General features: G+C 46.2%; 1 protein-coding gene across 1 annotated transcript in view; it reads right to left on the bottom strand.

The window, feature by feature from the left end:
* Nucleotides 1–306: 306 nt before the first annotated feature.
* Nucleotides 307–12,539, bottom strand: part of LARP4B (La ribonucleoprotein domain family member 4B) — a 116,117-nt gene continuing 103,884 nt past the window's right edge. Inside the window, exons 14-18 of the mRNA XM_025396035.1 lie at nucleotides 11,501–11,546; nucleotides 8,531–8,695; nucleotides 5,744–5,868; nucleotides 5,435–5,648; nucleotides 307–4,001 (exon numbers count right to left, since the gene is read on the bottom strand). Coding sequence (XP_025251820.1) covers nucleotides 3,714–4,001; nucleotides 5,435–5,648; nucleotides 5,744–5,868; nucleotides 8,531–8,695; nucleotides 11,501–11,546 — 838 coding nt within the window. The 3' untranslated portion in view covers nucleotides 307–3,713. The remainder of the gene's footprint in view (nucleotides 4,002–5,434; nucleotides 5,649–5,743; nucleotides 5,869–8,530; nucleotides 8,696–11,500; nucleotides 11,547–12,539) is intronic.

The raw sequence follows: 12,539 nt of genomic DNA on the forward strand, positions 1-12,539 counted from the left end.
GAGAGTGCCATTTTAACAGAATCAAAGTCCTGATACAGGAACATCTATTTTTGCGGTAAATCTTGGCAGTCATGGTAACGACCCTCTCCCCATGAGCACTTGGTGTTAATGCTCACTTTGAACCCCTAAAACACAAAGGGTGAGCCCCGTGTGCTGCAGCCAGCCCCTACGTGGGTGAGAAGCCTTTAGGATCCAATGAGGCCCGCGTTTCTTTCTCATGCACACTTATGGGAACAGACAAAAAACTATGTTTAGAAAAGATGCATTCTTGAAGAAATTTTAATTTAAAAAAAATCAAAAGAAAAATTGAACAGTGCCTAAATCTTTATTTTCATAACCTACATTTTTTTTTTCAAATTAGACAGTTTTACACTGAATGACACCAAAGGAAACTTAAATTACCAATAGTTTACATGTAAGCTTGATTCCAGTCTTAATGAAAAGAAGCAGAACAAAAAGGAAACCCTCAAGGAGCGTTCCACGTGGCCCCCACTGTGGACTGCCGGCAGCCAGTGCCCTCGCCTCGATTGTCTGCAGCCCGGTAGTGGGCCGCGAGGCACGCAAGTCACAACTACAGCTCGCCAGCAGGGCACGCAGACAGGCATGCACCACTGCTACCCGTCGCCCGGATACACTGAACTGGTTGTTAAGCCTGAACTGCAGAGATCCTAATACAGCAACGCAGGACGTTTACTGCCACCCGCCACTGACAGCCGGTGATGTGATGACAGGAGGGCCTGGGTGGAAATGTCAAGACACTCGCTCTCAGAGAACGACGACTCCACTTGAAATTCATGTCTGGTGAAACGGGGCCAGGTTTTTATTCTTCTATTTCAAAATGATAAGCATCATCACACGATTTTACAAGTTAAAATGCCATTTGTCGCTGCTGCATCTCTGATTCTATAACCTGAGATACTGCTGGGGGTAAAGGAGGGTGTTAACTTAAAAAAAAAGCATGAAAGCCACTCTCATCGCTGTATGTGACACAGCCCAGTCGGCGTGGACCACCACAGCTTCCCATTATGGTAACTCTCATTTTCTTCTGAGTGGACACTTTCAAAATAGTATCAGGGGTTTCTGGACATTATATAGCTATCTGTGTTTCACCTTTGTTTAATTAAAAAGGATGCTATAAAAATCGCATCCGAGCAAGGTTTCTGCTCTTGATGCAAAAGACTGCTGCTGGCTAGGCAGTAACTACAGTGTATTGACCGGATGGCAGCAGAGCCCTCCAGTGGCGACTGGCTACCGCGCGCGCTGCCCTCTTCACTCAGCTGTTGAGCTCACACTTCAGCCGACAAACAAAGTGAAGGACTAAGCTGGCTCGAACCACACACACACACTGCGCTGCAATGCTCACACCTTGGGGGAAAGGACTTCTCATTATTAAAAACCAAGGACTCACTGGCGGAGGCGCAGGCCTTGTGATTTGGGAATGGCTGATGGCGCCCCTGGTCCTTCTGTAGCAAAGATGCACCTCGTAGGCCAGGCCTTGGGGTTGCCTCCCAGCTTTTAGAATATTGAGAGTTTGGGTTTCAGAGATCAATTATTTCTGATTTTTTTTTCTTTTTTTTTGGTCAGTGAACTGACAACTACAAAAAAATAAATCCCCATGTTTCTTTAAAATGCATTTGAAAAACACTAGCCCTGTGGCTGTTTCTCTGTATTTGAATAATAGCAACTGTTTTAAAGGAAATGGTCAAAAATGCCAGGCATGTTTTCCTCTGGCAGGTAAATCATGCTTAGCTGCAAGTGATTTTAATTAGATTACTTTTCACCTCCACTTATGATCCTGCCAGTTTTTGCTCTCTACATACTTTAAAACTCTTTCACGTTAGATATGATTAGTATGCATTTACATACATTTTAAAAGAGTATGAAAACATCTGGAGGCTTTTAATAAGACTTTCCAATTCCCTTTTGCAGCAAAGAGGCAGAATCAGTTCGACACACCGATGTAAGAGAAAAAAGAAAATCTCAACAAATCAAAATAATATTCAAACCACAACATTTAGTTTATCTACATCCAGCTCAACAGCAACATTTATAATATATCAATAATTTGTATCAGAATTTTCTCTGTAGGTACCTTTTTCATATGTTCTGATTATTTACAACTGTACAAGCGAGGCACACTCCCGAGTGCACGTATTTAATACAGTATTGACTATTTGCATTTACAGGATTTCCCAACATTCTGAAAAAAGATCAACTGTTGAAGATCTTTAAGGTATATTACAAAAACTACTGCTAGCTCTTGTACTACACTATGCTTACTCAGTAAAACCAGCGACAGGAGATCCACACAGTAACTGAGTAACTCTGACCCACTCACGCCAACCCAGGGCCGGGCTCCATGGACTCTAAGCTGTCTTATACAAAAGTTAAGGCAAAGTCATTTTCAAGTTTAAATAAAATTCAAGTCTTTAAATATTGGATGGAAATAATTTTTTCTTAAAAAAAACCCTCAGTCTTGTTAAATAACATTTTGTGGAATAAAGTGTATGGTTACATTTAGCAGGAAATATTCTTATTTTAATGTTTGCTGCTTAGAATACTTAAAGAAAAATTTGAGGCATTTTAAAACAAAATAATTTATATTTAACTTTATTATAAACTTGCTAACTTTAGTGCATCCTTGTTCTTCAGAAGTGCAGCACTTCTGGAAGTGAATCAATGAGGCCCTCGTCTTGGAGGTAAAAGAGCAGGAACTTTATCCTCCACCAGCCAAAGAGGGGGAAAAACCACAAACACCATTCTCTCACGATTACGTAACTCTTAAATCCATGTGCTGACGCAGAGGTACGGGAAGATGTCCACACGGAGCTGAACATGTGGACTCTCTCCAACCAGAGTGCTGGGGAACACGGACAGAAATGTGCACAGAGCAGGGCTGGGGCCATCAGCTCACAGGGGTCAAAACAACATCATGGTACAACTTCTGGTAACATGTCAGTGGGCAACCAAGTGTATGTTTTCATTTAGGTTCTATTCACAATGTGCTTTGAATTTATATTACATAATAGCCACTTGAAACTGGAGTGAGAAGCTGGTTACTTGCTTGCAGTGCATCAGAACCAAGGTTTCAGGTCTCTCTGGGGTGGCCCCTGCAGGTTCACTCTGCCCAGGAGATCAAAAAGGACGCGCTCTCTACATTCTTAAATGCCAGAGTCCCCTACCAACGGCTTAGGTAGAAGCACAGCTCCCACATCAGCACTGTTGCCCTGGCGCAGCCAGCACTGCCTCTACGAGGCCACACCTGCCTCTGCCAAGGCCACTGCCCTCATTCATCTGCGGGGACATTCTAGAGATATGCACTTGCAGTTTTTTTTTACTAAAAAAAAAAAGTAGCAGAGTTCCCTTAATTTAGAAAAACTCACTATATATAGCTTGCATTCAGAGCCACATGGAGGCTTAATAAAAAATACCAATTTGTTAGGATAAATGCTTTTTCTATCTTGGAAAAAAAAAAAATCAGACTTATGCATCACCTCCAGTTAAGCACCAACCTAAAATAAGGTTTGTATTAATTAAATCCTGAAAAATCGATTTTTTTCCAAGAGGGGGAGAATCCAACTCACAGAAGAAAACCAACTTGAGGATCCCACAGGCCTCAGACACTGCAAGCTCCTAACCAGCGGCTCGCCCTCGCACTGAGTGTCGTTTGTGGTTAACACAGCGCTCTGCGGCCCCTCCCAGACGTACGGTTTTCACTGAGGAGACTTGGGGGGAGTGCTCTGCTCTCGGCTGAGACGCTTCCCCATGGCCGAGGGCGAGGGCCGGCCCCCGGCCGGCCGCCTCTGGTCTCTGGGGGCTCCAGGTGTGGACTTGAGGGCTGGGGGCTCCCGGTATCTCTCCGCGGGCTCTGCCAGCTTCTTTTCCTCCTTCCCACAACCAACAGTGTTTGGCTTTTGTTCTTTTTGGGGTTGCAATGGGGAAGAAGGAGGCTCTTTACTTGTTCTCTGACAAATCTCTGCGTAGCTGGGCTTTCGCAATTCCTGGAAACAGACAATCCTGGGTTACCTGTGTGAAATGGTGTCTCCAGGGACAAGACAGGTAATCAAGTTCACTTAAAAGAGTTTTCAACTATAACTAAGTTTCCATCTTCACTAGTGTTTTTAACTTTTAAAAAGTTTGTAAAATCTAATGATTTAGTTTCCCCTGCCGTGTAGCACTCCCTCTGTGCCACTGTAGTAATGGATAAAACTAGAAAAGGTGTGAGGGAGAAGAGTGCTGACTGAACGCCATCCCCACCCAGCCCTCAGCTTGCTTGGGCAACGCGGAAGCCCAGGAGGAGTCCGGATGCTGCCTGCGCTCACTCCGCCACCTCGGGACAACAGAAGGGTGTCCCAGGTGCCCATGGTGGGCAAAGGACCCTCACACAGTACTCAACCCTGAAAGGTAAACTCCAAAAACAGTCTTTAAATAAAAATGTTTTGCACATTTCAAACTACAAAGCACTGGAAATGTGTAAGAATGATGAAGACAGCTAAAATCTTCAAAGAAATGTGTAACAGAGTTTTCAGATAAGTGGAAGCATAAAGGCTAAACAACAGAAAAGTAAAATATTTCCCTTAGCTTTTTTTTTTTTTTAGAGATACAGTCTCACTCTGTCACCCAGACTGGAGTGCAGTGGCGCAATCTCAGCTCACTGCAACCTCTGCCTTCCAGGTTCAAGTGATTCTCCTGACTCAGTCTCCCGAGTAGCTGGGACTACAGGTGTCCACCACCAAACCCAGCTAATCTTTTGTATTTTTAGTAGAGACGGGGTTTCACCATGTTGGCCAGGACCGTCCTGATCTCCTGACCTCATGATCTGCCTACCTCGGCCTCCCAAAGTGCTGGGATTACAGGCTTGAGCCAGCCTCTCCTTTTATTATTATTATTTATTATTAAAAGTATTAATTTTAACCTATAAAAAAATCCTTTTTTAGACTCAGCCCAGGGGACAGTAAGGGATTAAACTCCCAAATTCAAGTAAAAAGCTCACCTAAGATCAAACTACAGAGGCCACAACTCAGAATGAGAGAGGCCACGGTTCACCCAGCAGGGAAAACAGCAGAAAGGAAGTCACTGGGGTTCAGGCCTGCTGGGCCCACAGGGGTTGGAGGCTGGTGGGGCCACCATCTTGCTCTTCCTGTCTCTTCATCAGACACACGATGCGCACACGCGCACACACACACGCGCGCGCACACACACGCACACAAACACACACACACGCTCAAATTGCTGAAATGATCCTAAAGTCTATGGAGAAACAGGAGCTGGGGTCTTGTTACTACTCAAGAAACCTCTACTGAGCAACACTGAAATAAAAGGACTACATGGTGGTCTGAGAAAGAACTAGAGCAGTTAGTGGAAAGTTATTAGCAAATATTAAGCATATTTTGTACAGAAAACACAACACAGACAGACGCAAATAAAAACCCACCAAATTAGATGTGATTAAAAAACGAGCAGGTGCAGGAGTGCGCAGCGTCTGTTCACACCAGAGCCTCGCGGCTGTCGTGCAGGAAGGCAGGCACGAGGTACGTACCGTGGCGGCTCCGTTCACCTGCACCGATTTACATGCGGTCGCAGTGAGGGCGGGAGGAAGTCTGTCCACACTGTGGGCTTCCCTCTGTTTCTCCGCCACCTTGGGATCACTGTAAAAATGCCACCCAATATTTGAATCTCATGCAACGTCACAGGCCATTCAAGTCAGTAAACACCAAGGCGCTGGGAGAACTCCAATACTCACTCAGGTAAATGAGCTGGGGAGGGGGATCGCTCGTACGTTGCTGATACAGCACAAGAAGCCGGCACTGAGGGCTCTCTGGAGACCACTACAGGAAGGGTGTTCACACTTGCATCTGCACTGAGGGTCTGAAACAGGGTCAAGAGTCTTCATCAGAGTCCTGCTGGCACTAAGTGGAGCTGGTACCAATACCCGTTCACCACACCCATGAACAGCCTTGGGAGAGCGGCACAAGGACACAGGGGAGGAGGGTCTTCTCCAGCAAAAATGTCTCAAAGAGCCCAGGACTATCCTCTGCCCCACACAAGCGCCCACCCTTCTCTTTCTCGGCAAATACCCCATTGTTCTTACATCACAAGCCTTATCTCCTCTCCCGCAATGATGATCTGCAAGCTTATTTCTTAACTGAACAGGCATCCAACACATCTCACCCACCTGGCACTTTGGGCCCAGCACGGCATGGCACCACAGTACACGCACATCTGCTGAGTGTTGAATCCTAACACAGTTCAACACAACTCATTCACGTAGCTGAGAAAAAACAATCGGCGCCTCCACACCCGTATAAATGTGAGCTCCCAGCCCTCCCTGAATTCAACCCCAGGAAGCAGGTGTGCGAATGCCCCCATCTCAACAGGTGAGGAAACTGAGGCCCAATACCTCGAAGTTAATTCATCCAAGGCCAGGAAGCTAAGGACGGAGCGAAACTTACTCCCTCCTTACTCCAGCCAGCGACCCCTGGCAGTGGCTATTTCGTGTGTGCTTGATCTTATGCATGTGGGATGTAACGATACACTTGTCATGCAACTTAAAAAAGGCAGGAGGGCAGGTGATCGTCACACTTCTGCCCTTCGATGAAGGCTAACGACAGACTGAGAGCCCTTCCAGCCTGAGAACCAGAATCTGCTGCGACTCCTATGCTCAACCAGCAGGAATCCAGCTTGGTGGAAACAGGATGGCAAAGGACTCCTTTTGTAAAAGTGCATTTTAAATTCAGGGTAGAGGCCAGGTGCAGTGGCTCACACCTATAATCCCAGCATTTTGGGACGCTGAGGTGGACGGATTACCTGAGGTCAGGGGTTTGAGACCAGCCTGGCCAACATGGTGAAACCCCATCTCTACTAATAATACACAAATTAGTCGGATATGGTGGTGCGTGCCTGTAGTCCCAGCTACTTGGGAGGCTGAGGCGAGGCAGGCGAATCGCTTGAACCTGGGAGGCAGAGGCTGCAGTGAGCCAAGGTCATGCCACTGCACTCCAGCCTGGGTGCCAGAGCAAGACTCCATCTTAAATTAATTCATTAATTCATTAATTCATTCAGGCTATATTCAGTCCCAATGCAACTGAAATGCAGATCCACAACTGCAGGTCATGAAGCAAGTCAGAGTGACCGTCACAAGCTCCATGTCAACAGGGGAAGGGCTGAACTCCATCATTTCTGGAGCCTCCACCCCACTTTGAAACCCAAGGGCCACGCTGTTGACTCAAGAAGCTCCTGAGAAGCAGCAATGGAGCCCACTACACCTGGGTGGCGGCATGAGGCTCAGGGTCAGGCTTTTCAAAGCAGCAATTCATTCTTCAACAGAAACCTTACAGAGAAACTCAAACTGGGCACAGCAGTAGTTGCTGTTTCTGAAGCAGGATTGGAGACCTGCCTCTTCTCCTCCACTCAATACCAAGGGTAGAGTAGGCCACAGTTGGAAAACGAGATCTTTAATGTGCATTTCTTCTCAAGGCACTAATACCTCAGAAATGATGGTGTGGAAATTTAAGGCTGTGTTGACAATCCTGGAATGTACTCAGTCCCCAAGGTTGGACACAGGAGCACGATCATCTACCAATATACAAAGGACTAGACACGTCACCTGGCTTTTAGTGTAAAGATGCTGCATCAAAATCCACCTTCAATTCTGCCCAAGGAACTAAAGAACTGTTCTATCCAATGCGGTGCCTTCCCGAAAGCCTGGGGGGAAGAGACACTGACTCTGCAGACCTGGGTGAGGGAGCAGGCGGCATGGTCACGTGGCGTGGAATAGACACGCGGTGGCTCTGGGGCACAGCCGGGGAAAGCGCCCCGGCACAGGGGACACAAGCAACCAGGAGTGCTCAGCAGGCTCTTCCTGGGCTCTTCCGACGCACAGGAGGTAACTGGGCAGAAAACTTTCTCTGCACTTCCCAGAGCCTTCAAACGTCAGCTGTGGCAGCTGGACAAGTCCCACCTTCACCTCGCTAAGCACGTTAGAGGCCAGAGCGCTGGGCTGAGCGTCCTCTGGCAACTGCAGCTCTGGATGACTCCTGGGATGATTTTCACTGCAGCCGAGGGGGCACCTCGTGGGGCAGCCCAGACCTCACCAGAAGCCACCCACACTACAGTGGGGTTCTCCCAGGCTTCTTGCTCCTTGTCTCATGTAGATTACTACACATTTTACTTATTTCCAATATTATTCAGGTTCTTCTATTTCATTCTATTGTTTTGTAAAATAAAGGCAGGTCTGAACAATAATGACAATGCAATCTAAGTTTCTGGGTGAGAGAAAGGGTGTGTATAGCCTATCATTGCACAAGTTTCTACCTCTGACTTCATCAGACAGCAAGGTTAAGGAGAAGGCCCAGTCCTGGGATCAAGATTGGCCTTACCCCAAATCTGTGCGACCTCTCCAATCACATGGCCTCTAAGCCTCTCTTGAGTATTAAAAACAAACATGTATAAAGAGCTTAGCAAAGCGCCTGACACGGAACCCGTACCTAAACACTGTTGGCAACTATTAGACATGCAATGTATCCCTTACCCTTTCTTTGGATGGTCCTATTATCAAGCTAGATAGCCTGTTTTCAAACAAGTCCTCTGTCTTCAAATTGCCCGCAGCTCCAGGTAATGGAGGGAAGTTGGACAGCCCCAGCTCGAAGCTTGGCGACGGAGGCTTTGGTGGCGTTGGAGACTGTGTCTGGCTGCTCTGCAACAGAATGACATCCCAGGGTCACGGTGTGGAGAGAGAAGGCCACGCAGCTTCTCATTTCCACACCCGTCTGGAAAATATCTGTAGAAACAAGCAGATCATTCAACCCAGACAAGGGCTTCCTCACCCAATTGAAGCAACTTCAACCATCTAGAGCAGAGCTTTAAAACTGAAATCTCAAGATGCTGCTGCCCAAGAGACGTGTCACCAAGGACACAGTGAGGCTAAGGTGCTATCCAAAGAGCCGTCCAGCCATGGCTGCCAGCACTCACAAACAGCAGGGGCAGCTGAAGGCAAGGGAGGCGCTCTGGAGTGATGGAAAGCAGGGCAGCCTGAGTCTAGACATTGAACTTTCCCACTTCCAGACAAGTGTTGGGCTATTACAGCATGGTTTCTAATGCAAGTCACAAAGATAACTGTGAACAATACATGACACTCTCCACAACCTGTGTAAGAAATTTTACACACGTGCATCAAAAAAGTGGTTTAATAAAAGGGAAAGGGGCTTGAATTCTCTGAAAATAAACTTAATGAAAGTTATATTTTTTAATAATTAAAAACACAGTATTTGATAACAAATTTGAATCAGATTCTTTGACTTCAAGAAAGCAAACTCAGTACAAAAGAAGAGAGTGTACTTTGTAAGCCCAAATCTCAGGAGAAAGGCGGTAATTTAACCTTTTATTGGAAAATGATCTATCAACCCGCTTTAACAAGCTGGCAGTCATTTTGCGAGTACGCAGTTCCTCGGCTGAAGGCCACATGGCACAGAATGGGGAAATGAGTGTATTTTAGTTTAGAAATGAGTTTATATTTACTAAAGAATACAAGTATTTTTAGTTGAAACAATGAGCTACTTTGACCAGGAAGCAAAGCTCTCATGGGATCCACCTAACTTGAGAGTGCCAACGTTTCTCCAAAATTTATACACAGGAAGGTGAATCCCTGCATCAGTAGATTCCAGAGAAAATACATCAGAAGTGAAAGCAGGTCAAAGGATGAAAATGAACTCAGGCTGACACAAATCCCAGTCTGTGACATAAACCCCAGCACAGTCTGTGTTGGGCATTCTACTTGCTTCTCTGCTCCATGGGACAGGTGCCTAATTTTAGCTTAGCTTTTCCCAGTTAGGTGTCCTTGGCAGTAAGCTTGTTACCTACTAAGCAGCTGGCTGTTGTACGCTCTCTATAACCTAGTATTGTGAACATGATGCTCGAAATAATCCTGCAAAGCTCTAAGTTACACATGGCCATTGTGATGGCAAAGCGGTTTTAAACATCTGCACGTTTCTGAGGTGAACACAGCTTTTCAGAAGATAAGCATCATTAGAGAGACAGCCTTCCCAAAAAACGTATTTAAATCTCAACTCGTAGAAGCAAAAGAGACAGGCAACAAATGCTCAGATGTTGGAGTTACAAAATGACATCGCCGACAGATGGGACTTGACTTGGAAGGCAGTGTTAAAATTCTCTAGGATCTGAGCGCCCCTGGGTGAGGTCTGAGTACTGCTCAGGTCCCATGGGCGTGGTTAGGCCCGAGGCTCACACACTCTTACAGAAAAAGAATCTGGACCTTTCTGAGGTCCTGAGAGCAAGTACGTAAAACGATGGGCGTACCCTCTGTAATCAGTACAACACTGGGCCACACACTGAAGCTTCTAAGCAGGTCAGTCATGAACACACGTACCAGGAAAGCAAGGCAAAACGGAATGGAATAGAAACAGGGGTGGGAAAACATCACAGCAGGCACAACAGTTTCCCACGTTTAAATGCTTGCCTTGTTAGTCCAAATGGTTACAGGAATTCACTAAATCCAAATGGAATCAACCGATAAAAACTGCCTTACCAACTAGTTAAACAAAAACTAGACTAAGCCGACTTTGTGAAAGGCAGAATTTCTGAGTTCTAAACAGAGATTGTATCTTTTGTGATGAGAAAACACCTGTGTGATAGCTTGAGAGGCTGGACCAGGATTTGTCCAGGTCTTCTCCAGCATTCCTTGTATGGAATTCCACATCTGCAAGCCCGTGAAGGCATCCCTCCCATCTTTGTGGGTACTGCTACGTGCCACTGTGCCGTCCCACCACTGGTTCATGGGTACTGCTAACTGCCACTGTGCCGTCCTTCCTATCTTTGTGGGTACTGCTAACTCTGCCACCGTGCCATCCCACCACTGGCTGTGGAGAAGTCCATGCCAACCTCCACTAAAGACCAGCACAAACATTTTCCACAGGAGAAACTGTTTAATCAACTCAAGCAAAATCACCACGTCTCGTGTACTTACCGCCACAAAAACCTATCACTTATGTTTGGGTCTGTCCTGCCAGTAAGTTACAGCAGAAGGAGATAATGCTTTCTACACAGCAGGAGAGTATTCCAAAGTTTTGAAGGAAAAACACCAACAAACAAATTGCTCCGTGGAAGACGCTTACTCTGCTCGTTGAAATGAATGGCTCCGGTCTTTTGAGACTCTTCGGTACAGCTGCCACACAGAAGAGCTCACGTGCACACCCGTGTGTAGGCTGCAGTGCGTGCGACAGCAAGCTCCTGGCCATGCCTATGCCACAGCACACACGCCTGTGCACGATGGAGTCCCGTGCAGCACATCGCTATTTCCAAAACCTCTACAACTGCTTCCTCCTAGGCCAGCCAGGGTGTCAGTTATTATTTAGCAGATTTCAGCTTACAAGTCTTTGAAACGCTCATTCTTGTGTCTTAACCTTAATCCATTTAATTAAATCTCAGGTTTGGTATAAATTAGATTTAAATGTCTTGTCAAGAGGCATATGCTTTATGTACTCACTGTAAACTTCTCCTCCCTTTTCTTCCGGTAGCCAAAGGAATTCTTCCTAGGAGTGGAAAGTGAAAGACTGTTATTTTTTTCCCACGTGGAGAATTTACTGTTGAGCACGTTTGCACTCACATAAGCAAAGTACACATCAACTCAGTCTTCATCACTTTAAAAACTTTCAAAGATGACTTTCAAGTCTAGAATCCCAACTCTAAGAAGCATAAACGGAGCAACACAAAGTGTACAGCAAGGGACTAACGCGGAAGTCCAGGCAAGTGACAGAGAACGGAAGAAAACACTGACTAAAACCATCTCCCTGGTGCCTCCCTGGGAGGTCTGTTGAGACGTGAGTACTGAAGATCCCCTGGGTCGAAATGACAGGACACATAAAATCTGAGACGGAGCTCCATCAGTGAGTTGTTTAAAATGGTGGTAAGAATTTTCCCGGTGCAGATTTGTTTTACATCAGATTTAAAAGATCCCAAACACTCCGTCCCATCCCTTCCTCCGCCCTCTCAGCTTCCTCCACTACTGCCTCCATGGCGGACCTCTTCCCACGAAAACCACACAAGGACCTCTGTGCCCCAAAGACTTCCTGTCCTTGCCTGCCAGCCTCAGGAACCACGTTCTGGACCTCCCCCTGCAGGCAGCAAGGCCATGCCACACACGCAGCTGATAACCACAAGACACACACTGATTAAGTGGTGACTTCACGTAGAGACCTGGGACACTAGGATGGCCAAGGCATTCCCATTTCCTTGGACAGGGTTATGTGGACTAACAAGTCACATGACACACATTAATCTCAATTTATAATTTAATGGCATGCAAAGACTCCCCCAAGAGCCTTGCATTACGTAACTTAGAAAGGAGTTCAGACATAGTCTTGACTAATCCCTTAATTTACAGAAAACCAAAAAGTAGTCTTGCCTAAGATGGCCTAACACTGGAACACTCCGTGGAACCATGGGCCAGCCCCTCTAGGGGAAGGATGGCACATACCTTTAGGATTCTGGAGCAAATCCCTATTATCTCCTACAGAAAACTTCCT

Source organism: Theropithecus gelada, chromosome 9, assembly GCF_003255815.1.
Source record: "Theropithecus gelada isolate Dixy chromosome 9, Tgel_1.0, whole genome shotgun sequence".
NCBI lineage: Eukaryota > Metazoa > Chordata > Mammalia > Primates > Cercopithecidae > Theropithecus > Theropithecus gelada.